Source organism: Miniopterus natalensis, chromosome 10 (genome assembly GCF_054644295.1).
Source record: "Miniopterus natalensis isolate mMinNat1 chromosome 10, mMinNat1.hap1, whole genome shotgun sequence".
In the NCBI taxonomy this organism is placed as follows: Eukaryota; Metazoa; Chordata; class Mammalia; order Chiroptera; family Miniopteridae; genus Miniopterus; species Miniopterus natalensis.
Window position 1 is genome coordinate 9,902,391 of NC_142090.1, and position 26,518 is coordinate 9,928,908.

General features: G+C 45.9%; 1 protein-coding gene across 1 annotated transcript in view; it reads left to right on the forward strand.

The window, feature by feature from the left end:
• Window positions 1-4,075: 4,075 nt before the first annotated feature.
• Window positions 4,076-26,518, forward strand: part of SVOPL (SVOP like) — a 45,020-nt gene continuing 22,577 nt past the window's right edge. The window contains exons 1-8 of the mRNA XM_087821379.1: window positions 4,076-4,157; window positions 4,337-4,428; window positions 8,344-8,442; window positions 10,629-10,700; window positions 14,280-14,404; window positions 17,656-17,719; window positions 20,135-20,260; window positions 21,130-21,258. Of these exons, the coding sequence (XP_087677505.1) occupies window positions 4,076-4,157; window positions 4,337-4,428; window positions 8,344-8,442; window positions 10,629-10,700; window positions 14,280-14,404; window positions 17,656-17,719; window positions 20,135-20,260; window positions 21,130-21,258 (789 nt within the window). The remainder of the gene's footprint in view (window positions 4,158-4,336; window positions 4,429-8,343; window positions 8,443-10,628; window positions 10,701-14,279; window positions 14,405-17,655; window positions 17,720-20,134; window positions 20,261-21,129; window positions 21,259-26,518) is intronic.

Below are 26,518 nucleotides of genomic sequence, written 5' to 3' on the forward strand. Positions count from 1 at the left end.
GACATTGGGAACCCACGGGGCCTTGACCATCTTCAAGGGCTGGGCATTAGAAAGGTGGGTGTTTCCCTGTGCTGGTGGCTGGGCAAGGGCCAGGTTTGCTGCTGTGAGTGGAGTTTGAGTGAGTTGCACATCACTGCCGCCCCTTTCCTCCACCCCCTCACCCCCACATCAACGAGGCCGTTCCAAAGTGGGGCTTGGAAGGTTCTTCTTTCTCTAAAATATGCTAATTACACATATAAAGCAATATAGAACAACAGGGTACTGTTAGTGAAAATTACCCCTTTGTTCAAGTGCTGTTCATGAGTGAGATGAGGCGACTGGTTTGGGTGAATAGCAGTGTTTCAGGGGGTTGGAGCGGTTTCAGGTCTTCTTGTCTAATGGGCACATTGCACCTGGGTGGGGGGGGTTCATAACCCACTTCCATTTGCCCTTGAGACAAGAGCAGTCTATTTGAGAAAGCAAGTTTTCTTCCATTTGGGTGGTTTCATTTGAGCCAAAGGTGTTCTAATGTTAGCAGAATATTAGCATTGAATGCCTCTGGAGCCATGTATGTGTGCCAGCTACGCAGACACTTAAGAACGGACCCTGAGTGCGTCTGGTTTGTGGCTGTGGTGAAATTTTAGAAACTCAGTTGATACCTCCATTCAGAGATGAGAAACGATACCTACCGCCATGAGTGCTGACGTTGCAGCGGGCACTGTGCTGTTACACAAACACCGGCTCATGTAATCCTCGGGACAGACTGGGGGCGGCGTGTCACTTAGGAACTGTGCACCAGTGGCCGGGGCAAGTGGCGTCCACAGTTCATCACGGCCGGTTAGTTATAGGTTTCCTCGTTCCGCCCACTGTGTCACTCGAGCAGCCTCAAAAAGAAAAAGAATTGTACCCAATGGCAAGTAAGCAACAGAAACCAGAAAGAGCAGTGTTTTAGACACGCCAGAGCTTTATTTTCTTTGCCACGAGGACGCCTGGAGGTAAGTAGACCAAGGCTGTAGGGGAGCGTCGCCTCTCAGGCCCCAGGCTCGCCCCGCCGGACCCAGCCCACACTCTCCACCCTCATGTTTGTGTCACCACCCGGGACCCCTGCTGGAGCGTCAGCCACCATGTCTCCATGACCTGGAAAAAGGCAGGAGGACGAGGGAAGGGGGGTGAAAAGGGCTTTCTCAGAAGGCGCCCCCCACCTCCAACAGCCTCCACCCTCAGCTCAGTGGCCACCCATGAACCAGGCCCAAGGGAAGGCTCGTTGGGGTGAAGGCAGCCAGCTAGCTGTTCCCCCCCGGGTCGCTGGTGGTGTTATTTCCAGGTGAGCAGATGGATGTAGAAATGGAGCCAGTTCAATCTGGGCCTCACCATGGCTGCTGACTTTTTGCTCTCTCCCTTCCTGCCTCCTTCCCCCCTCTTCTCATTCTTCTCTCCCTCCTCCATCCCCACTCTCCCCTTCCTTCCTGCGCCCTCCCTCTGTCCTTCCTTCTTTCCTTCCTGTGTTTGTCCATTTGGCACTTATATAGTGATTCCTAAAGCTTTCTGTTACTCTCATTTTGTTAGTTATTACAGAAGGTGAACAGTTTTCCAGTTTTGTTTATATTATATATCCTCTTGGGAATTGCCTGTTCATGTGACTTGCCCATTAATTTATTAGGATCTTATTTTTTTTTTTCTTATAATTTGTGGTTATGTCTACTACAAACATTTACAGGAGAAAAAAATGAAAGAAAAAGTGAGTAAGAACAAAAAAAGGAAACTATGACATCGCAACTGTGAATCTCCCTTTATGGGATCAGTTTATTTTATTTTTATTATTTTTTTATGGGATCAGCTTTAATTACGAGATCTGTGAGGCCACTATCTTGGATGTAACACCTCTTTGCTGATGAGAGAAGTATATAGGATATTTAGGACCCATATGGCTACATAATCAGGTTAAAACACACCTCAGATTAAAGCTTGTTCTGCTCAGCAAGTGGCAGATTTCCTGGGTCTCTTTTCTTGCCAAGCAATACAAATAGCAGGAGACTTACTGCACATTGTTTCATTACTCAAAGGCTGTCTTTCCGAATGTCACAATTGTAAAACGTTTACATTGCTATGAGAAGTCATAAACTTGGCTGGTAGAAGAGGTTATATGTTGAGTGAAGACTGAATTTACTGTTGGGCATTTAGTTGTAACTGAATTTAAGATGAACTTACTGGGATTAAAAAAAATATTTCCCCACCCAACTAAATTGTTTCATTCTCTAACACTACAAATGGCAAGAGTAGAGTCACTTTTGGTTTTTAAGTTTGCTGCTGTGATTTGCATGACTATTTTTAAGAAAAAAAATTTGTATAATTTACATACAATAAAATTCACCACTTTACAGTGTCTATAATTCAGTGATTTTTAGTACAGTCACAAGGTCATACAAACACCGCCACTATTTAATTCTCACCGAATGGTCATGCTTTCATGTTTTTCTGTAAATCTGTAGTTAATCTTTCCATCTAGAAACATGATATTCAGTCATACCCAATTTTCAATGTGTACTGAGGTCTTCTTTATAATCAAAAGGTCATTTTTCTGCTAACCACTTTATTTTATTTAAAAGTTACCAGATAAAGAACACCCTTCCAAAGGGTGTTTGTTTGGACAATGTCTGGAAGGAAACAAGGAAACCGTGATAGTTTCTAGAACAGCCTTTGTTCATGCCTTTCAGGCTGAGATACCAATTATTTTTCCTCTCTCCACTCTGAAAATAATAACTTTTTATGCTTTTTCTGGTGTCTCTTGGGAAGAGGGGTCTCCTGGACTTATTTCTGAGCATTATTGGTCTGTCACTGTGACAGTGTTTTAAGAACACAAACAACGTCTGCACTGCAGCATAGTTGTTTTTATGTGTATCTTTGGTGTCCCCAACTAGATGAGAAACTCCTAAGGGCGAGGAACATGCCAGACAATCCTTCCAAGTCCCCGCAGGAGCCCATGCAACACAAAAGGCAGAGCCTGCGCAACAAATAATGCAAACTTTAATGACCCCGACGGGCTGCCTGAGTTCTGGCTGCTGCTCACTAGCTGGTGACATTGGAAGAGGGATTTCAGAATCTCATTTTTTAAGCTATTTATTTTGAAAAATGTTGCACATCTGTAAAAGCAGAGGGCAGTAAAAGGAACCTACAGTCTGTGCTAGTATCAACATAACGCTACCAATCTTATTACTAACAGTATAATCACTGAGAACAGGTTAGGAGTTCTGTTCATCCCACTAGGGATGTAGAGTTCCATGCCCACGTCTTGAAGTCGTTTGCAAAACATTTTATTAACTTCATCCTCGGCTTTCTTTGGTTTATTTTTCTTTTGATTTGGGGGGATTAAGAATCATTTTTTAGGATTAAATACAAAAGGGGGGGATGAAAAGAAGGGCTCCATGGGTTTCTGTTGGTAGTAAATGAAAATAATACACAAGGCCCTGGCGGTGTTTCTCAGTGGTTAGGGTGTTGGCTTGCACACCAAAGGGTTGTGGGTTCGATTCCCAGCCAAGATTACATACATGGGTTGCAAGTTTGATCCCCAGCCCCATGTGTGGGAGGCAACTGATCTACATGCTTCTCTCACATCAATGTTTCACTCCCTCTCTCTCTACCCCCCTCCCCCCCAAAAAAAAAAATCAATGGAAAAATATCCTGGGTAAGAATTAAGAAAAAATATAATACACCAGAAAGCACGCTGTAACATGTGGTTACACTGTGAGTAGAGGGCCAATGGAAGCGGGAGGGTCTGCCATTGGGATCACTTCTCTGTAGCAAAGCCCACCTTCCACTCAGGCCAAGGATGCTACCGGTCAAATTGCCAAGAGCTCGCCTGGCCCCAGCCCCAGTGCAGGGTCGATGACTAGCCCCTGGGGCCCAGTGATCTCATTTGGCCATTTAACCTCTCTGTTTCAGGTTCATTAATATGCAAAACAGGGATAAATTATAAAACCTACTCCACAGATTTCCTGTGAAGATGAAAGAAAACTATGTACTCAATTATAATTCTTTCCTCCCTCCCTCTCCTGCATCCATCGGCGAAGCTGGGTGGGAAATCGGAACCGTTCAGAAGATGCCAACCAAGCAGGTGGAGCCGGTCACCATCATCAGCCTGCGGAAGCTGAGCCTGGGGCCCCCCGAGCCACAGCCGAAAGGTGAGGTGATCTAGAAGTCCCTGACGCTCAAGCTGTAGCTTAATTCCACCCCACTGCCCCGTCTTTACTAGTTTTTATCACACCGAGTTGGTTTGCCAGCATCCTCTGGGGTGAGCCATAGTCCACTCACGTTGCCCACCCACAGAGGCCGCTCTTTCCACTCTGTCCTTCCTCGTTAGAGCCAAAGACCTTCACCGTGGAAGATGCCGTGGAGACCATCGGATTCGGACGTTTCCACATCGCCCTGTTTCTGATCATGGGCAGCACTGGGGTGAGTGCTGCTTGGAGGTCGGTTGAGTCTCTGAAGCTATTTCACTGCGGGCCACACGGAGTCTCCCACTGACTCCAGCTCAGGGCTGTCTGTCCATTCAGGGTGGGGTGTGAAAGGGAACAGGGGCTTTGTGAGGTGAACAATCCAAAAATAATTTTCACCTCTCTTTGGCAGGTGTTTGGTTACCAGCAAAGGAATATCTGTGTTCTGTGAATTCAATACCCATGTTTAAAAAAGGTTTAAAGTGAGGTACTGGGAAGGGAGGAGAAAATGATGGTATTGTTCGAAGTTAAATTAGAAACACGATTCTTAAGCATTTTTGCATAAGAAGCACTTGGGTAGGTGCCTGTTGTAGTTGCAGATTTCCAGATCTTTTAAGGGCGCTGATGAAGGTGTAGGGGAGGAACAAACTTTCTCTACCCTCTAGGCTCTTCTGGCTGGTCTATTACATAGACATGAAACAGAGATTAGCAAGAGAAAAAACCAAATTTCATGCATATGTATGTATGGCAACCTTGAATACATGAGAGTCAGAGACCCCACATGCGGGAGAGGACCCCAGATAGGAAGGGGGATGGTGACATCCTGAGCTAGGGATGAGGTAGTGTACCTTGGAGGCCTCAAGGGGCCATTGCAGATGGTAAGAACAGAAACAGAAGCTTGCCCTGCCCTACAGATAAGTCAAAAGAAGTCATCTCTGGCCCAGCCGATGTTGCCCAGTGGTTGAGTGTTGACCTATGAACCAGGAGGTCACGGTTTGATTCCTGGTCAGGGCACATGCCCCGATTGTGGGTTCAGTCCCCAGTAGGAGGCATGTAGGAGGCAGCCAATCAATGTTTCTCTCCCATCATTGATGTTTCTATCTCTCCCTCTTCCTTCCTCTCACTGAAATCAGTAAAAACAAATTAAAAAAAAGAAGTTATCTCTGATCATCTCTTTATGGGCAAGGCCCCAGATTCAAATTCTTCTAGGTTAAAGGGAGGGCCAGAAGTTTCTCTTGAGCCTGGAGCTAAAATTGCCTTTAGTTCAAAGTAATCTACCTACTATATCTTGGGGCGACTCGTTCTGTTATTTACCGTTTGTTAGTCTGACGAAAAGGGGGACAGCTCAGCCTGGGGGCTTTCACAGTGGGATGTCCAGGAAGCCTCTGCTGCGTCCTCCTTTTGCAAGCGGAGTGAAAATATGGTAAGAACGCCTTGTGGAGACGCATAATGATAGAGACCGGATGGAAGACCCGAGACAAGTGGGCAACAACAATGGTTTCAGGCAGGAGAAGAGGTAACTAAGGGGGAGACCAGTCCCTGGCCAGGTGGCTCAGTTGGTTAGGGCACCATCCCCTACAGCAAGGTTGCAGGTTTGATCCCTCGTCAGGGCACACTTAAGAACCAACCAATGAATACATAAATAAGTGGAACGACAAATTGATGTTTCTCTCTCTCCCTCCTTCCCTTCTTCTCTCTCTAAAAGTCACTCCCTTAAAAAGAGAGAGAGAGCAAGATAAACGCTAGAGAGTCCTGACCATCATTGTTCGGCTACATGGATTTAGAAGGATGTGAGCTGGAGGTAACAGGACAAGTTCTGAGGCCTCTCAAGAGCCTCGCACTCTCAGGAGGTGGTCTAGTAGAGAAAGAGAAAAAGGCGGGGCCACATCCTAGCCCTACTTTTATAGTCACCAATAGTAGAGTGTCAAACATTTCCTCATCTATAAAATAAGGTCTCACCTAGGCTCTGAATTTTTAGGATTCCATATTTCGAGGGACAGGTAGGTGTGGATAGTAGGGTCTTATAATCATGTCTCCTCCCCTTTGACCCAGAATATCTCTCCTTTTTTTGGCGTATTTGACTTCTAGTATGTGTATTTCATGGTCCCTTTGCTTAAACAATATTAGAAACTCTCTGCATTTTTTACCTTCAAATATGTCGGGAACCAATTTTTTCTTTCATTACAGCCCCCTAGCAAGTGAAAAGAAAGTGAAGAAAATTTTTACCTCTCCATATATCAACCAAACCCCCCATATAAAGGAAGTGCATTCTCTGTTAGTTATTGTTTATTTTAGAACGACAATGCCATGTGCCTCCTTTCCATTGTATCACCTCTCTACAGGTAACCCGTCTCCAGTCCATATCCATGGAGATCGTATGTCTAGGGCACCTTTACACTTGATGTTGTCAAATGGCTTCTGGTCTTTAATTTTTAGTGTTTACAGGCTGCTCCAATCCTTTCCAGCCCATCAGCTAGAAAGGGCTGTTTACCAGGACCCCCCCCCCCCCCCCCCCACACACACAAAATAAAAGAGAAGTGCTTATTTGGGTGTGGTAACCAAATCCCTCCCCTGGTTTTGGGATGGGCTGCTTTGTGGACCAGGATCTTCTCATCAGAACAGGGGTGTTGACAGTGATGGGTGAGCCTCTACTGGCCGTGGCCTGTGCCGGCTCTTGTTCACAGGCATTGGGAGCGGGGTTTCCGGGCCTCATAGGACCGGGATGTATGTGAGAGCATCACAGCAGCAGAGACCCCTCAGTCCGTGACCGGGAGTCCTGGTTTTCTCTAAGGTCTTCCATGAGGTCTTCTAAGATCTTCTTATATGGTGCTGCTCCTCCATGCCCCCCTCTCTAGCTCCTGGCTGGTCCCTCTGCCCTAAGGCTATTATACAGGGTGGGGCAAAAGTAGGTTTGGCAGTTGTTCAGATGGAAAATAACACAATAATTAACAAGTAATAATACAAGAAAAAACTGTGTGTTTCGTGTACTCACAACTGAAAACCAACTTTTGCCCTACCCTGTATTTTTGGCTTATTTCTCCCTAAGATTCTACTCCCAATCAGGAGTGGAGTCCTGATTAATATTGACCCAAGTGCTCTCACGTTACCGAGTGAGATAAGTTTAATAAATCCAACTTTGTACAGAGAATCAAACGTGCTACCTCCTTTTGGGCTAAAACATACTCGCTGTATAAACTCCAAACATGACTGTAATACTCTTCGAGGGCAGCCGAGCTGTTACGATATACTTCGAATCCCCACACATTAGCTCACATCACTGTACCTTTTCCATCCCAGATCTCTAAGTTACACAAATACAAATATACAAATAGTACTATAATAAATCCCCATACAAATGCCTTATTGCTTCCAATAGAACATGTCCCAAATAAATTCATTTCCCCCTTCCCTTCCTTTTATTTCCACCTGACGCCCTTTTTTCATCCCACCCTCCAGGCACAAAACCTCAGAATTACCTTTGACTTCCTTCTTTGTTATTCTGAGCCAGATTCCTATGATCTATTTCTATTTATTCCATCAATTCCTTCCTACCATTGACTTCATTACCCTGGGAGATAAACTCACCCCCTAACGGACAGCAAGATATGGACAGAGGGTGATAATTAAACTTCCTATTGCAAGAAATATTTAGTAGCACATCGTACACGAAGTGTGCTAAGTAGACACTCTTCCTGATGACGACCTCGTATTGTGTGTCTTTGTCGCTTTATTGTTTTCTAGCTTTCATGAACCCTGTCTCCCCACCCCAACTTGTTGAATAAGGGACTAGTTGAAAAATCCATCCTTTGCAAGGGGTATGCCCTGGCAGCTTCCTGATGATTAGTATAAAACAACAAAGCTAGTTGGTGTGGATGGTGGTGGCGAGCCACTGGCTGAGTGACTGGCCTCCGCACAACACCCTCAGAGTGTCGCAGTGCAAATGCACGAACCCCCCATCGCGAGGGAACATGTGCCATAAGTCTGGGGGCCATTTAAAAGTGTCCAGGTAGTGAGAAGTGGGTGTGCAATGGGTGCTCCCTAAATGGGGGAGGGGAAGGAAGCGGTTAGTGCCAGAAAGCTGATGAATAGGTGGACGTGGGAAGAAGCGATGACAGGCTGGCACTCGGACATGGTGTTTTCCCTCCTTCTTTAGGTTGCAGAGGCCATGGAGATCATGCTAATAGCGGTTGTGTCTCCTGTCATCCGCTGTGAATGGCAGCTGGAGAACTGGCAGGTGGCATTAGTGACCACGGTGAGTGCCTGTTTCCTGTGCTGCAGATGAGCCAACTGAGGACCAGGGCTTCCACCCCCCTTCCCCATCCACAGGGCCGAGAGCCAAAGGATACCCCACCACTTGGTCTTTTGGCTTTCAAAGCTCGTGGGTTTGCAGGCCCCAACTAGCATCTTTATTTTCTCCTGGAGAGCATAACTTTGAATTGCTTATTTCCAGCTCCTAGCAAAAGCCCCAAAGAGAAAAATGCAAATTAGAGAAGGTAACACTTAAGCCATGGGTTAGATACGCTTTAACTATTAACTATTAGTTCAGATCACTAAGAGACTACTTCGCGTGGCCATAGTGACTTAACCAGTCACCAAACTGAATTGCTTGCGTTACACATGCAACCTTTCTCAGAGCCCATATGGATAGCGTTAGGAATTGCACACCAAATTTTGCTGCAAAGTGGAAGTAAGTTTGCTGTAGACCAGTGTGGGTGTTACACCAGCAGCAGCCTTGTCCATCTCGTGTTTACCTCGTGTCTGGCCTGTGTCACATTCCCTTGTGCGTGATTTAATCTTGTGTTGATTGGACAGTAACAGGCTGTGCAGGCTTGTGGCCGGGAGCTCTAGGCTATTCCATGCGGCCTCGGTGCGGAGGAGGCTGTGCCATCTGGGTTTATGTCCGTGCCCGCTGTGGGGTTAGCATGATGACAGGATCACCTGACAATGCATTTCTCAGAGTGTGTCCTGACCACTAAGTGGTGCCTGACTGTAGAGACTTAATTCCAGGGGAACCCAAATTTTGGGATTCACCAACTGATATAATTTTTAAAAAATTGACATTAAAACACATATATATTTGGCAAGTGAGGTCATTAGAAGAAGAAGGGAAGGAGGCAGAAAATCTTGCCGTCAACAACTGTCGTCTTTCAAAAACAGAAGGGCCCACTATTACCAACAATCAGAAAGCAAATTATTCCAGAATAAAAAGAGCCCTTCCTGTTTAATAAATTTAGATTTATGCAAAACGTGTCCCATTGTCCTTGGTTTTACCAACTTTGCAGAGGACTGATTAGATTTTGTTCTGGCGAAGCATGTACCCCAGGACTGGCATTTAGAAACCACTGGCTTTTAAAACCAGAGGAAATGCATGGCTTCTGTCATTGGAGAATAGATGCAATGTTTTTTTATAGTTCCCCGTGGAAGAAATGGGCCTGAGGGTCCCTTAGGAAGGGCAAGGAAGAAACAGAGGAAGGGAAAGCAAAGCGGGAGCGGAGGGAAACAGATCTTCACTGAAAACGTGTTAGAAATGCCAGCCACCACCTTGCCTTCGATTGCCCTGGAAGCAAGCAGGGATCTTTCTAGAAGGTTGGAGCTGCTGAAGGCATGGACGTCAGATTATCACTCAGGCCGAGTTAAAATGCTGGTACAATGGTGCCTTGGTTTTCAAATGTCTCCGTTGACAAACATTTCGGGTTACGAACGCCGTAAACCCGGGAGGAAATCCTTCGGGTTTCGAACCCGCCTCGGAAGTCGAACATGCCCCGCGGCTTCTGCTAAGGGCAAGGTCCCGAGGCCGGGCTGTCGGCTGCGGATCCCTTGGTTTCTAAACGTTTCAGAGCTCAAACGGGCTTCTGAACGGATCCCATTCGGAAACCGAGGCACCGCTGTATTATATCCAGGGTCTTGAGTTTTATTTAGGACAGGTCATCGTGAGAACAAGTAAGGAAAAGAGGTAGGTTTGGATTAGATTCGAGGAGTGTTCCTAAAAGAATGATCGCTTTGGGTATTTGTTTAAAGTTTCTGTTTGCCTGTAATAACATAAAGGAGACTGCTTCTGGAAGTCTCACCTCGTGTGTGGAATGAGAGCACGAGTGAATGGAGTTTCCCAAGTTACTAAAATGGAAATTCACAGTTGTACATCTGCGTGGAGTAGGGCCAATGCTGTCCCGCTGGGTGGGAGGGAAAGCAGTCGCCTGTTCTTCCACCTGGTGGCAGGGTTTCCAGGTGTGAGGTCCCCCAAGGGGAAGCCTCAGCCTGGGGAAGCCCTGAACAGGCTCCAGGGAGGCAGGGGAGATCTCTGTGAAAACCCCTTCTGCGCCCCCACGCGTGCACATTTCTAATCTACCTGTAATTGAGGTGGATGGGTGCTTAGTGCAGTGAATTAGCAGGTTAGCACAACTCTGCTCAGAGGACAATATTTCTCACCCCCGCCTCCAGATGGTGTTTTTCGGCTACATGGTCTTCAGCATCCTCTTTGGCCTCCTGGCTGACAGATACGGCCGCCGGAAGGTAGGTTGGCCTGGAAGGGTGATTTGCAATTTTCTTTTGTGTGTTGTTTTGTGGCCATGTCACCTCTGCTTCTCTCTCTCTTCCTCTTTTTTTAAAAAAATATATTTTTATTGATTTCAGAGAGAGGAAGGGAGAGGGAGAGAGAAACATCAATGACGAGAGTCATTGATTAGCTGCCTCCTGCAAGCCCCCTACTGGGGGTTGAGCGCACAACCTGGGCATGTGCCCTGACCAGGAATCGAACCCCGATTGCCTGGATCCTAGGTCGATGCTCAACCGCTGAGCCACTCCAGCTGGGCTGCTTCTCTCTTTTTAAAAATAGGTTTTTATTGATTTTTTAGAGAGTGAGGAAGGGAGAGGGAGAGAGAGAGAAACATCAGTGGCTGCCTCCTGCATGCCCCCTACTGGGGATGGAGCCCGCAACGAGGGCACATGTCCTGACTGGGTGGGGACTCGAACCGGAGACCTCCCGGTGCGTGGAATGACACTCAGCTAACTGCACCACACTGGCCAGGGGACCACTGCTTCTCTTTAGTGGACATTTCTCTATCAACACCCAAGATAGAAAGTGCAGAAATGGCCCTGGCCGGTGTGGCTTAGTTGGCTGAGCATCGGCCCAGGTACCAGAAGGTCATTGGTTTGATTTCAGGTCGGGGCACACGCCCAGGTTGTGGGTTTGATCCCCAGTCTGGGTGGTATGGGGGGCAGACTGATTGATGTTCCTCTCTCACATTGATGTTTCTCTCTCTCCCTCTCCCTTTCTCTCTCTCTCAAATCAATAAAAATGTTTTTTAAAAACGTGTAGAAATGCCCTCCTCTGACATCACATGGCCAAATTCCAGGCCTGTCTTCTTACTTTCTCAGCTTTCCTGAGGTACCTGTCCCCATACTTGGTCCCTGTGGTTCAGGTATGGAGTTGGTGGATGTGCATAGTTAGAACATGTTAGAATGTGGGAATACACATAGAAACATAGCAGCTTCACATTGGAACTGAGCCACTAGCTCACGGTCATGTACCTGCGATGATTAAACGTTAAGACAAATCGATGTCTTCTGATTACAAACCCAGGTCTCTCTTCTTTTCTTGTCTGTTTTCTCATGGGGAAGGCCCCTGGAAGCATAAACTCAAAGGGAGAAGCCCCAGAGGAAAACATTAATAGAATTGGCTGCTGTTTTGAAGTACACAAAATAAATATCATAGGCACTTATGGAAACACAAGTATCTCAAAAAAAAAAAAATGTAAAGAGCACAAAAAGGCATGTGCTCTTTTGTACTTCTCACAAAAGAAGTACACATGGTTAAGAGACCTTGAAAAACATTCAATCACAGGAGTTGTCAGAAGCAAAATTATGTAGCATCGATGAAAAGAAAACGGAATCTCTGTAAATTTAACAAAGAATTTCATTTGGGCCTTTCTGAGGGCCACAGCCCAGGAGCAAAGCTTCAAGAGGCCCAGAACTGCTCTAACTTTGGAGAGGTGGGCGGCGCTCAGGTAGGCAGAAAAATAAGCAGAAGTACATCTGGCAGGTCCGGAGCTTCAGCTAGGGCGTGTGCAACTCAGTGCGACAGTTTTACATCAAGTGGAAGGAATGCACCAGAAAGATAGGTTGGGTCATAGCGGTGCCCCTGGAGAGAATGGATAGGAAAGATAAGGTTGGGTCTGGAAGCAATTAAGCGGCCTTGGAACTGTCTAAGATGCATTTTCATGTGGATATTGAAAGAACAGACACTGTTTTCTGTCATCACTGACCTTTGGGTTTGAAATTCTGCAGAAGGTGTGGAGGCCAGCCCCCACGGTGGGCCTCAGTGAGGAACTCAAGGAGGCTCGTGGTTACTGCTTTAGCCAGACTAGCTTAAGCACCTGTTTATTTCCTCAAAAGCCAGATATAATTCTTTCCTTATCAAATTTATTTCAAACATCAAATTCTTTCATTCTTAGAGAAGCCTGCAAGTGTATAGATGCCCTCTCATACTATTGGTATCGTTTTTCTGACCGTCAGTTTGTCAGTGTGAATCAAGAACCTTGAGCCTTGGCCAGTATGGCTCAGTTGGTTGGGCATTGCCCTGTGCACCAAAAGGTTGCTGGTTCAATTCCCCCGGCAGGGATCTATCCTAGGTAAGGGGGCGTGCAAGAGGCAGCCAATCCATCCACTCTTACATCGATGTTTCTCTCTCGCTCTCCCTCTCCCTTCGTCTCTCTTTAAAAATCAATAAAAATATATTTTTTAAAAAGGACCTTGAGAACATCTATCCTCATCTGACAGTTGTCATTCCAGAAACCTAGCCTGTTGAGATCATCGGAGAAGCACAAAGATTTATGCACGTTCACCGTCCCAGCTCATTTTAATAGAAAATGTGAAATCACTTCAACGTTCAATGATAGGGGAAAGGTTTATGCATTATATTATATGTGGCGTAGTACATGTTTCCAACGGCATATTTTACAGCCATTAGAAATATAAGTTTTCTGGCCCGGCTGGGTGTGGCTCAGCGGTTGAGCATTGACCCAGGATCCAGGAGATCATGGTTCAATTCCCGGTCAAGGCACATGCCCGGGTTGCAGGCTCGATCCCCAGTAGGGGGCGTGCAGGAGGCAGCCCATCAATGACTCTCTCATCATTGATGTTTCTCTCTCTCTCTCTCAAAATCAATTTTAAAAATGTTTTCCCTTCCAAACAGGAAAAATAGGATAAAATCATATCCACGGTATTTTTCTCTGGGTTAGAGAATCAAGGGTGATTTAAATGTTTTTATTTCTGTTTCTTTTTTCCCCCCCCATACTTTCTACTATGAACTTGTATTATTCTTACAATTAGAGAAAAGGCAAATACCTTAATTTCCCTCCTTATACCCATCCTAACACAAGGCTTCCTGTGCTCCTGGCATCCTGCGAGCAGGGAGGGCAAGTTTCTGCCTTCTCTACGCAGGTCTGGGATTTCAAAGGATGGGCTAAACTTAGAATGGTGAGTGGAAAAGGGGCTTTCATAAAGCTGGCATGTCCAGTGAACAAAAGTGACCTCACAGGGTGACGTGATCACAAATTCCTAACTGGGCCGGTCATGGTGGGCAGGCATGTCCCCGGCCTCTAACTTCCTTAAGCAGGCCCTGGCATTGTTCTTGTGCATCTGGGTCACCACCCCTTTGAAACGCCCCAGTGGTCCTTCCACCGCCCTCCGGGAGCACAGAGCTATCCTGCATCCCACCCGCAGAGATTTCCCCTCCTTGCTTTCTCTCGCCTCCACGACATCCCCCTTCCCTTCCCTCCTTAACTCCAAATGTATGGAAGGAAGCCCAGAGCATGTGAGATCTTGCTCCCTGCCAGATGTCATCAGTTTGCCTCAAACAAACTCAGAAAAATTCTCTGCAGGTTCGGAGGGTCTCAGGTCCCCGGGTGGCCTGGGCTTTCGGACAATAGAAAGTCGGGGGTCGTGCTGTTTGATGATGGGGGCGGGTCAGTGAGCTCGCTGCAGGCCAGCCCCCCGGAGAAGCAAACCTCTGGACGGGAATGGCCTTCGGCAGTGAGGTGCCCCCATGCTCCCTGGGGGCGGGTCCCATTACTAACCTCTTTGTTGCTTCAGATCCTGTTCCTGTCGTTCCTGTGGGGCGCCTACTTCTCCTTGCTGACCTCCTTCTCTCCCTCCTACGTCTGGTTTGTGTTCCTGCGGGCGATGGTGGGCTGCGGTGTGTCCGGCCACTCCCAAGGGTAAAGTCTTCACCCCAAGGGAGAGGCACATACACCCACGTGCCCTGGCACACACGCTGTGCTTAACTGATAGCATCAATAAGTGGTACATCTATGGATTTCATCTGTGCTAATTAGTTTTGAGCTTTTAAAACAAATTTTTCTTAAATGATGATTGCTTATTTCTCTGGTTGCTATTGGCTCATCAAAACGATGACCGATAGTCAGGCCAGCAGACGGCTGGATTGAGTGGGTGTCAGCTTTCAGCTTTCTTGTTCCTAAGGCTGCTCATTATATTATGATTTTTCCCTCACCTGAGGAAATGCTTTCCATTGATTTTTTTCAGAGAGGAAAGAAAGATGGGAGGGAGGGGAGGGAGGAAAGGAAAGAGAGAGAGAGATCAATGTGAGGGAGAAACATCGGTAGGTGGTGGCCTCCCGCATGCTCCCTGACCAGGGATTGAACCTGCCATCCCTCGGAGTTTGGGGTGATGCTCCAACCAGCCAGGGCTCATTATTTTTAAAATAAATACTATTTTGTTAGACTAAATGCTAAACAAAAAGTGCCGTAGGAGGTTGGCAACAAAAACATCAAGCCAAACACAACCTATTCATTCCTTGAGGATTTGTTGGAAGAGTTTAGTTTGACCACAAGCACCTGGGACATTTAGGAATAGCCGTTTAAAAGCGTGATTGCCCTGTAATTTAAGAGAGTGTCAAATGAATTTGCACAGCAGGGTGTGCCGTATTGAAAGATACCCTTGGATGAGTGAGCGGTATCTTGTGTGTGCATGTGAGAGGGCTGATGCTAAATTTTCAGCAGTTTGGAGCCTCCCTTAAATTAACAGGGCCCCTCAGGTTTCTCTCCTGGGTGCTTTGGAACAAGTTCCCTTGGAATATATTAGGAGACCTCAAAGCACCTAATTGTTACCTTTAGGGAAGGAACTGTTCTTCCCTGGGGCGTGGGTTAAGCATCACTTGTTCTTTGGCGCCTGGAGGAGTCAAGTTAGAAGAACTTTAAAACATCCCTCGGAGGGTAGCCCAATAAATACCTACATTAAAAACCCCAAACCTTTGCTAATAACTGCAACAGAAGGCTGCTGGAATGTGAGCTCATTTATTCCATTCACAGAATTAATACGTACTTAATTAGAAACCTATGCTTTGACTGTCATTATTAGTTGAGGGAGCTACCTGCTCTTGGTTGTATTTTAATTTCCCAAGTACATTTTAGAAAAGAGACTCAGACTTGGGAAGACGTATGTCCAACATTTCTCTCGGCAAAAGAGATAGACCCATACCTCTCAAATAGTAAGAGAGAACCGGAAACCAACAACGCTGACTCCCAGTAATGCTGGGAATAGAAGCATCCCATAGCATCACGCATCAAAAAGTAGACAGAGGAGCAGTTTTTAAGTTTACTCCTTGCCTTCCTATGTGGATATTAGCTGTTGTTAACCTGAAAATAAAAAGCCACAGCAACAGGCAACAAATGTTTATTTGAGCCAAGGGAAAATCCTAGTTCCCGTTAGGTGAGGGCCGCAGCATTTATGAGAAAGGGAAGGGGACGGTTACTGCCTAGAAGGAAGGATTCCTGCGGCCCCAGAAGCCACGGAGGAATTCCTACGGGCGCAGATAAGCCAACGCAGGGACTGACCTGAAGATGGACTTTAATTTGCCGCCTTCCTGTTATCTTTGCAAACAGTTGTTTGGATGCAACGCTGCCCCAGGCTCCGTCCAAAGGTCATTTGGCCCAGTTTTCACGGTTTCCACGTTCCAGAGGATTGTGGAGTGAGATGCGCAGGGCGGTCCCTCCGGGATGGGAGCTCCAACTCCATTTAGAAGTGGCTCCGTGTATATTCCTTTTTCCAGCTGTCACGATGATATTTTGATGTATGATTGTCCAGGAAAAACTCTCTTCTGTTTTCCTTCAACGCCTGCACTCACTGTTTCTGACAATATTTCTGACACCAGCTGTGTGGATTGTTTTCCCCCCACCACCAAGTCTCTGGCACCAGCTGGATGTCCTACAGTTCAGTTCGGTTCTGACCCTCGCTAGAGTTCGTGCAGGTCCCACAGGTTAAAGGTCCAGTTCCACAAGCCTGCCCCCCCCCCCACTTCACACACCACTTGCCCATAGTAGGTCCTCAGCTTACCCACAACCTCTGTCTGACTTGGCTACAAATCGGAAGCTCCCACAAACCCCCCTCTCGGGTTTGAGAATTTGCTAAGTGGCTGCCAGAACCAAGGAAAACAGTTCACTTACTATTGCAAGAGGATTATTTATTACAAAAGATATTTCAAAGGATATAAATGAGCAGCCAGATAAAGATACACGCAGGGCGAGAGGCCCAGGAGGGTGGGTTCTGAGCCCAGGGGGTTCCTGAGTCCCTGTGGAGTTGGGATGCGCTCACCAACCCGAAGGTCTTTGAAGGCCACACTTTAGAGATTTTATGGAGGTGTCACTTAACTCGTTTTCCAATCCCTCTCCTTCTCTGGAGGGACGGGGTGGGCCTGGGCGTGCCACCTTCCTCATCATGGCTTAGCCTTTCTAGTGACCAGCCCCCACCGAGGAGCCCACCGAGAGTTACCTCATTAGAACAGAAGATGGTCCTACTGAGGCAGGAAAGTTAGGACAGGGAGCCAAGGAAGGTCACAGACGCAACCTTCACTGACCACCTGTTTCCCTCCCCCCCTCCCCAATGTCCTGGAATTGGAAGGACCAAAAAGAAATCGCTATCTGGAGAGGAGAGACAAAGACGAGCCGTGTAGACAGTCACCCCACCAGCGTCAGAGCAGAGGACCACCCTGTCCCCCACCCTTGCCCATGTTTAATAAAACCCTGCCACCCAGACACCCCCGCGCATCTCTTTCTCCGAGGTCGCCTGCTCTCACTTCTCGAGTGCGTGCTGTCGCTTTGATAAACTTCCTGTGCTTTGCTAGGTCTTTGTCACGCTCTTGAATTCCATCTCACTCAGCACAAGGCCCTGGCTCAGGCTGAGGCCTCCCTTTGGCCCCCGGGTGCCGCCTGGCATCACCATCACCTGGGAAATTTCAAGGGTCTTAGGAGCTCGTGTCAGGAAAGCAGAGCCAAAGCCCAAACACTGGCGGGAACCAGGGCAGAGAACAGCAGGCGTCTTTCTTACCATTTCACAACGATGAATGGCCACGATTTCTGATTCTTTATCTCTGTGACAAGAAAAAGTACAATTGTTGAAAGAAGTTATTTGGTTTTCTAAAAACAAAATTAATTTTTCTCCTCTCTCTGTTTAGGCTGATCATAAAGACTGAATTTTTGCCTACGAAATATCGAGGCTACATGCTCCCCTTGTCCCAGGTAAGGTAACACAGGAACTCTATCCAGTCTTCTGACCCTAGGGGACAGGAGGCGCACGATTTTCCTTCTGGCTGGCTGGTTGGTCTTTGAATAGCGCTTTGCCTATTGCTCGGTCCCAACCAGAGAGCATTAGGAAAGCTTGACAGCAGAGCTTCCAGGGTTTTCTGAGCCAGGTCTAGTTGTGTATCACCCAGCAGAGCACGTAGAAAACAGCACCCCTTAAAAAAAATTAAATTAAATTTAAAAAAAAAAAAAAAAAAAAAAAATGTCATTAGTGTGGGAAAAAAAAGAAAAGAAAAGAAAACAGCACCCCTCCCTCCATAACCAGGAAACACTGCAGTGCCGATCTCATTGGGACGACAGAAGCCCAGGGAGGCCTCTGGGATGACATCTTCTATGGCGGGACACAGCCCCCACCCCTTTTAGGGTGTCTCCCCTCCCAGGGATACCAGTGTGTCTGCAAATCTGTAACTGACCCGTGCCCATGGGAACATGTCATCCTGCCACCTCCCGGATGAGCCGTTTGTCCCGGTGAGATTAGGAAGCTCTCAAGCCCCCCTCCGGCCCTGCTGGTCACTGCTGAGAGGTTTTGCATCCAGAAGCTGCGTCAATCTAGGTGCCCTTGAACCGTCTTTGATGCCATCGTTGTCCAAAAGCGCTGACCTTTCAGAGGTCCCAGGAAAGAGACAACCCTTCCCGCTGACGCATTATATATTTGACAACACATAAAGTAGTTGGATACTGCTTTTAAGTTTATTTTTAATTTTTCTGACACTAAATTTAGGCAACAACAACAGCAAATTAGAGCCTAACAAACACTGAATAGCTCTTTGCCTTCCCCCCAGAGTTCTTCCTCTGATCTTTGTTGAGATGGACACACACACTTTTACTACTTAGGGGCTGGATTTCACGTCTAATTTATGTAATTGGTACGGTCCCCTCAAGGTCACCTGTGGACGTTTTCTCTCGCACCTGCCACTCACTCCTCAGCGTGCTTCCTGGTCCTGTGTTCTCCTTGCTCGTCTTATTTTCCAGGTCTCTTTGGGTCAGCTAATTTACTCCAATGTCTTAGCCACCTATGTGCGTATGACCCCCAACATCTTTATCCACCACCAAGAGCACCTCCTTGAACTTCAGACCCCGGTGGCCAATTACTCAATGGCGACTTGAGCATCCTACAGGTTCCTCAAACACACATTCATAGAACTAACCTCTTCATCTTCCTCTGAAGACTCTTGCCTACTTCCAGCTGATAGCAAATGCTGTCCCTTCAGTGACCTGAGCCACAAACTCAAGAACCTCCCTGTACCCTTCCCTTTCCCTCACTCCCGGTCAGTGACTCACCAAGTCCTACAGATTCATCCCCTATCACTGGACCCTCAACCGCAGTGTCCATCAGTCCTGTCCCCTTGACCTCTAAAATGTGTGCCATATCCATAAGTTAATTTTTTTTTGGCCATTTCACGACTAAAATCCCGTTCAATGCCCATCAACTGTCACCTGGTCTACTGCAAAGGTTTGCTACAGATAGGAAATCTGTTGCCCCTTCAGAAAGGTCCTCCCTGATCACTCAAGTCCCTCGCCATCACATTACTCTTTTTTTTGAGCTTATCACTGCCTGAAATAATCTTATTTGTTTTTTTTGTAACAGAATTCCTTGGCGATGAAGTAGTCACCCCTAAGTAGTCCCCCAAAGGGTCGTTTATGGTATCATCTTCTCCCCATCTCTGTGGGGTGGAATGGAGTCGTCATTTATACTCTGTCTTCCGGATGGGAAATTATGTTGAGGCCGAACACTCAGAATTGTCCTAATTCCAACAAATGGGGTCTGGTCAGAACCGGCTGCCATGCTATTTATTGATATGAAATGATCTCCATGCTATATTTTTAGTGTGAAAAGCAAAGTGCAGGCATTATTTATACTATTTGTGAACAAAGAGAAGCACATAATACTATACTCTTATTGGCTTGGATATGTTTAGAACAGCTTTAGAAGGTTGTAGGGAACTGAGTGCTGATGCCTTCTGAGAGGAGAAACTGGATGGCAGGAAGGTAGGAGAAGAAAATCTCTTCACAGTGTTTTCCTTTGTACCTTGAGTTATGAATCAGAGAATTAGTTATTCAAGGGGAAGAAAACCTCAATGTCTGGGGTCCCAGATTTGTAAAACTTTGGTGACACTGACCCTCTGTCTAGCTGAGACTCCTGCTCACAGACAAGCAAACGAAGCCGTGGAGAAGTGAAGTCACTTCTGCATTCATCCAGGTCCTGAGTAGAACCTGAACCCTGGCTCCTCAGTCAAAGACCCTCCTCCCATCTCACCCTCTCCGGCCGTAAAATGCAGGAGGGGGCATCTCCCGAGAGAAGAGTGGAGCCCGTCGGGGAAGGAGGGATTTCACCTTGCGCTCTTGCCCCAGGTTTTCTGGCTGGCGGGCTCCCTGCTCATCATAGGCCTGGCCTCTGTGGTCATCCCCACCATCGGGTGGCGCTGGCTCATCCGCATCGCCTCCATTCCCGGCATCGTCCTCATCTTGGCCTTCAAGGTGAGGGAGCTCCCGGGGCCCCCTCCTCCTGCCCTCCAGCTGGCCCCACACCCGCCTCTTTCCTTTATTTAAGTATCCATATCAATCAGCCTGTGTGGAAAGGGCATTTTGGCGGCTCATGTGCAAGGCCTGTCCGAGGTGTGAATGTGCAGAATTTGGCCGAGGGGGAAGGGGGGGGAGAGCAGGTGGCTGGGGGGAGGGTGCTGGGGGGAGGCCTGGAAGACCGGCCTGTGCCCAGATCAGGAAGGGCGTCGCAGGCCAGGGGCGCTGGAGGCGTGAGGAGGGCTACGTGCTGGGAAGCTGGCACAGGGCTGGCTGGAGCCTGGGCAGGAGAGGGCAGAAAAGCAGTTAAAGTACCAGGATAATCCCAGTGCGAGACGAGGAGGACCTCGTTGCCCACTGGCCGTGGGAATGGGGGGCGGGGTGCTCCTGGGGGAGATGCTTTTCGGAGGAAGGACCAATGGGCCTAGACTGGGTATGAGGCACCAGTGGCAGGGCGCAGGCCAAGTTGATTGTCCAGGTCCCAGCTTCGGTGGAGGCCTGTACGGTGCCCAGTGTGGTGTCAAAATACACAGCAATCAGCGGGGTAAGGGCCTCGACAGTCAGGGCTGATTCCTCCACCCTGTGGGCGCTGGAGGCGCCTGCCCATGGTCACCCTTCAGGCAGTTGCCTTGTGGGGACATCCTGGGAGTCCTGCAAAGGACTGGGTGACAGAGCAGTGGAGGGGCACTGGGAGCCTCGGGGAGTGAATATTTACTAACTGGATGTAAGAATTTCGTTGTATTAACAAGTATGTTGAGCCAGCATGAGCCGTGCCCCTGGGGTTCATAGCAGCTGCAACTCTGATGTTCTTTGTCACCGGTGCCCAGTTCATTCCCGAATCTGCTCGCTTCAATGTCTCCACGGGGAACACGCAGGCTGCCCTGGCTACGCTGCAACACATCGCCAGGATGAACCGTTCCGACATGCCCGAGGGACAGCTGGTGGAGCCCATCCTGGTGAGTGCCCAGAGGGCGGGCTTCACCCGCGGTGGGGGCCACCAGAAATCCCCTTCGTCGTGGACGGCTAGAGGGAAGGGGCCTTAGCTCTCTAGTTTTGCCCCTGGATGGCCTAGGGAGCCTGGTCAGTTACCTACCTTCACTTTCCTCATCAATAAAATGGGCATAAGACCCCACCTTGCCCAGCTAGTCACAGGATTGGCATCATTGTTTATAGGTGAGAGATTGTTTTCTAACTTAATTTTCTTATACTGGCCTTGTCTTATTTTGACATCAAAGTTATAAACCTCATTAAATGATTTTTAAAAAACAAAATTTGGCATTTAAAAATCTCATGGTTCCAGGGCTCTCAGGGAAATCTGCTTTCATTTCACACACCAGCCCAGACACCCGCTTCACCCACCTGCAGGCGGCTCAGTCACAGGCCCCTGGAGGAGTTGACCAAAGTCACTTTCCTTACCTGTCCCGCCTTCCTCACCTGTCTCTCGACATCTCAACAATAGTATCTGCAAGAGAGGAATGAACCTCTTTTGAGTGTTTACTAAAACTCGCCTATAAAGCAGTTTACACCTAGTATTTATTTTGAGGTGAGTGGCGGGGGAAATTAGGGGGTGTTAGAAGGAGTTTTTAAAACCATTTTAAATTTACCTAAGGGTTAGAGTCTACTTATGTTTAACGCTTTTAATTGAGTCAATTTGGGTAATACATGTATTTTAAAAATTGTCTGACTCATCTAGGTTTTCAAATTGATAGAAATTGTTCCTAGTGTCTTGTGAGAAATCTGTGTGAGATTTGTTTTTTCATTTTTAAATATCATTTCTTTGTGCCTTTCTCGTTTTTCTTGGTCTGTCTTAGTAGAGGTTTGTCTGTTTCATTAAACCTCAAAGAACAAGATTGTTTTTCAGTTGTGTTCTCTTTATTGATTTTTTTGGTGGTCTTATCAACTTCTCCTCATTGTGTTTTCTTCCTTGGCTTGTGTGTTCTCCTAACCTCTGGTTCTTGAGACCAGTACTTAGTTTATTTATTTCCAGTCCTTCTTATTTTAATAAATCATTAAGCTGCATTCAGCAAGTTTTCTTACAGAGTGATTTTATTTTTATTTCTATTTTGTAACTGTTACCAGCTTCTCTTTAACCAGTGAGCTATCTGTTAATAATCTTTATTCTTTGTTTTGAATTTAATTGCATTTTTTTTGGTCAGAAGATGTCTTCAGTTATTTGGGATTTATTGAGACTTTCCTTTTGTCCCCTACCTAGTGACTTTTTATTAATGTTCTGAGTGTCCTTAAAAAGATTGTGTTCTTAAATTAAATTTAAAAAAAAGAAAAAAATCCCGAGGTACTATTTGAAGAGTTGGTATTAATAGGTATTAATCTACTGACTGTGTATTACTCAGGCAGAGAGATAACACCCACCTTGGGGATGGGGATGGGTTGGGGTAGAACCAAGACTTAGTGCACTAGGGATGTGGGGAAGATATGGCTGACCTGCCTGTATTCACTTATCTACAAATATTTATGAAAGCCTGTTATGTGACATGCATTATCTAGCTCTTGGGATACAAAAATAAATACAATACATGTTTTTCCTGTCCCTAACAGAAGAAAATGTGTGTTCTCATTGGATTTAATTATTTATATTTATATTATTTACATTTGCATTTACATTTATATTATTTATATTTATATTTACATTTATATTTATATTTTATATTTACATATATATTTATATTTAATTGTATCATATAAATATATGATACTTGGTCTAGATTTTGCCTGCTTAACAGTTTCCCAGTAAGGTGATGGCTTTGTTCATTGCTACTTATAGGGGAGGCATTTCCTGCATATATTTTGAGGCTCTATTGTTGCATCCTAGTATATGACTGGCTTATTCTGTATGTGGGTGAATCTTATTATTTGAAGTATTTCTTTATCCCTATATTGCTTCGGGCCTCAGATTCTGTTTTCTTTCACATTCACATATCCACACTGGCTTTGGTTAATATTTTCCTGGTGTATCTTTTTCCAGCCCTTTCCGATAACCTTCTATACTGCTGTGCTTTAAATGTATCTCTTGTAAATATATAGCTGATGCTTATTTTTTTTTTTTTTTACTCAGTTAATAATGAGTTCAATCCGTTTAGATGTATGGTGATCGCTGATGTATTTGGATTTGCTTCTGTTATTTTAAATTTCCTCTTAACTGTGTCTTTCCTTTTCTGCTTTCTTTATCTTTTCCCCACCTCTATATTTCCTTCTACTGGCTTGGGATTTATGTACTCTGTTTCTTTTATCATTACAGGTAGCCCTTAACTATTGAAAAAGTATACCTAGAATATCTAATGTTATTTGGTAATTTCATCTGCCTTCTGATCAATATCAGGACCTTAAAAGATGCTAATTCTGATCTGCCCCAGTCTCATCCAAATCCCTTTTGTCTGGTATTTTAGTTTCACTTTGTTCATAAGTTTCCATAACTTAGACGTTATTTTTAAGGCTGTATTTAGATTTATTAATGTTTTTACTATTGTCTTTTTTTATTGGTGTCTAACTTATTTTTTACAGCAACATTCATGTATCCCTCTCCTCTCTATTGGGTTAATTTGGTTTCATACTTAATTAGATAATATTGATCTGTCCGGGTTTAACTGGTATAAGAAACATAGATCAGATCTGCTTTGTCACATCCGCCTGGCTCACCAGTTGCACTCATATGTTTTTATTGAATAATCCATCCCTTATATATTTGAATCTATTTTTATTTTTTTAAAAGAATCTTCACCCAAGGATATGTTTTTCATTGATTCTAGAGAGAAAGGAAGGGAGAGGGAGAGAGGGAGGGAGGGAGGAGGGAAAGAGAGAGAAAGAGACAGAGAGAGAGAAACATTCATACGAGAGAGAAACACCGGTCAGTTGCCTCCTATTCGTGCCCTGGCTGGGGACTGAACCCACAGCCTGAGTATGTGCCCTGACTGGGGACTGAACCCACAGCCTGAGTATGTGCCCTGACTGGGGATTGAACCCACAGCCTGAGTATGTGCCCTGACTGGGGATTGAACCCACAGCCTGAGTATGTGCCCTGACTGGGAATTGAACCCACAGCCTGAGTATGTGCCCTGACTGGGAATTGAACCCGTGACCTTTCGGTCCACGGAACCAGTTGAGCCACACCAGCCAGGGCTTAAATTTTCTGTTGTGTTCTAATGATACATTTGTAGATTCAAATATATATGGGGGCTTATTATATACTAAACAAGGCATTTTATATTGTTGGGGGAAGGACACAGGTTAATTGTTGGTCCAATATGTCATGGTTTAATTACAGGATGTTGCAGTACATTCTTCCTGTCTAGGGCGGGTACCCCCTGTCAAAGTTCTTTTTCAGAATTTCCCAAGCGATTTTTCTCAGTCCTGTTTTTCTAGACCAACTTTGAAGTCACTTTTTCAAGATCTCCCCACCCTCCCCACCAAAAAAAACCCTGTGAGAGTTTAATTGGGACTGTGTTGAAGTTATGGGTTAATACAGAGAGACTACTGAGTATTTATATTATAATATTGAATATTCCTGGTCAGATACAAGTATATTTTCCTGCTTAGTCAGGCCTTTTCATATTCCTCAGCTGGATTTTATAGTTATTTATATAAATCTGGCACATCTTTTATAAAATTTATTCCTATCTCCTTTATGTTTTCAAAAATGACTTTTTAAATGGAGTTTTAAAAATTATTACTTTTCTATCTGGTTCACCTCTTTTAATTTCTGTGCGTAGGGCTCTTTTATTTTTGTAGTTGTCCTCTGAGATATTTTTCCCAGCTTCGTAACCCTCCTGTCAGTAGTACATGCCAGTTTCTTGCTTGCTGAGTGGCACCGTGTTAATAGAATTCCTTGCGAACCTGTTGAAGAAAACATTTCTCCGGGGAACAGCAAGAAGCGTCTTTAACACACGAGGACCGGGCACGCCTGGGGCTGTGCGCGGCCCCGACGGGCTGCCGGACTCAGCTGTGCCTCAGCGTTCAGCCCTCCTCTCGGGCCACATACTGTCCTAGCAGCTTTCAAGGACGTGACAGAGCATTGTTAACTATGGTCACCATGCTATATATTAAATCCCAGAACTTACGCACCTTCTAACTGGAAGTTTGTGTGCTTTGACGGACATCTCTTTATTTCCTTCACTCCCCAGCCCCTGGTAACCACCATTCTACTCTCTGTTTCTACAGGTTTGGGTTTTTTAAAAATTCCATATTTAAGTGAGATCATATAGTCTTTGTCTGACTTATTTCACTTAACATAATTGCCCTCGAGGTCCATCTATGTTGTCACAAATGGCAGGTTTTCCTTCTTTCTCATGGCTGGATAATATCCCATTGTTTTATATATATGTTATTGCGAGTAGTGCGGCAATGAACATGGGAGTGTGGATATCTTTTTCAGATCCAGTCTTTATTTCCTTTGAATATATTCCCAGAAGTGGGATTGCTGGGTCATATGGTAGTTTTATTTTTAATGTTTTGAGGAACCCCCGGTCTGTTTTCCACGGTGGCTGCACCAGGTTGTTGAGGATCCTGTTCTTTACCCAGATCTTGCTCTGTATCTAATGGGGGAGGGGTCCAGAGCAGCAACAGCTCTTTGAACCCCCCTCCACCAAGATCTTAGTATATTGGGGATCATGTAGCCACAGAAGGTCAGGTGGTGTCCAGGTGTGCAGTTCTGAAGTGTCCTACGCTCAAGTGAGAGAGAGATGGGCCAGTCCGATTGGTTTCCCAGGACATCATTGATGACAAAAGCACTGTAATCTCCCTGTCCCCTGGCCTGCTGCTGAACACCTTACTGTGGGATAGCGTGTGCTCATTAATAGTGCAAAAACTGTGAGGATTAAAGATCCCCCCAAACCCCACTCACAATTGCATTTTGGTAAGGCCTTCTCATTTTTCTTTGTGGAGTGTTACTGCTAATTTATTACACGTGCCTCAAAACCTAACTGTGAAACAACAAACCCAAGCTTTCTTCTAAAGGGTTAAGGATGATTCTGTTCTTCTCATTTATTTTCTGAATTTTGGAAATAAGCTCTCGTGGTTCAGAGGACAGGAAGCTACGACAAGGCAGTGTCAGCTGTCTCCTGCCTTCCCACCAAGATACTGACCATCGCATCTCATGACCCAAAGCGTGGTGGGAAGACTAATTAGTTGCCAGGCAACTGTGGTTAAATCAAGGGAGCTAATCTGCTTGGTAGAGACTGGCACACGATGGTGAGGTGGCTATGA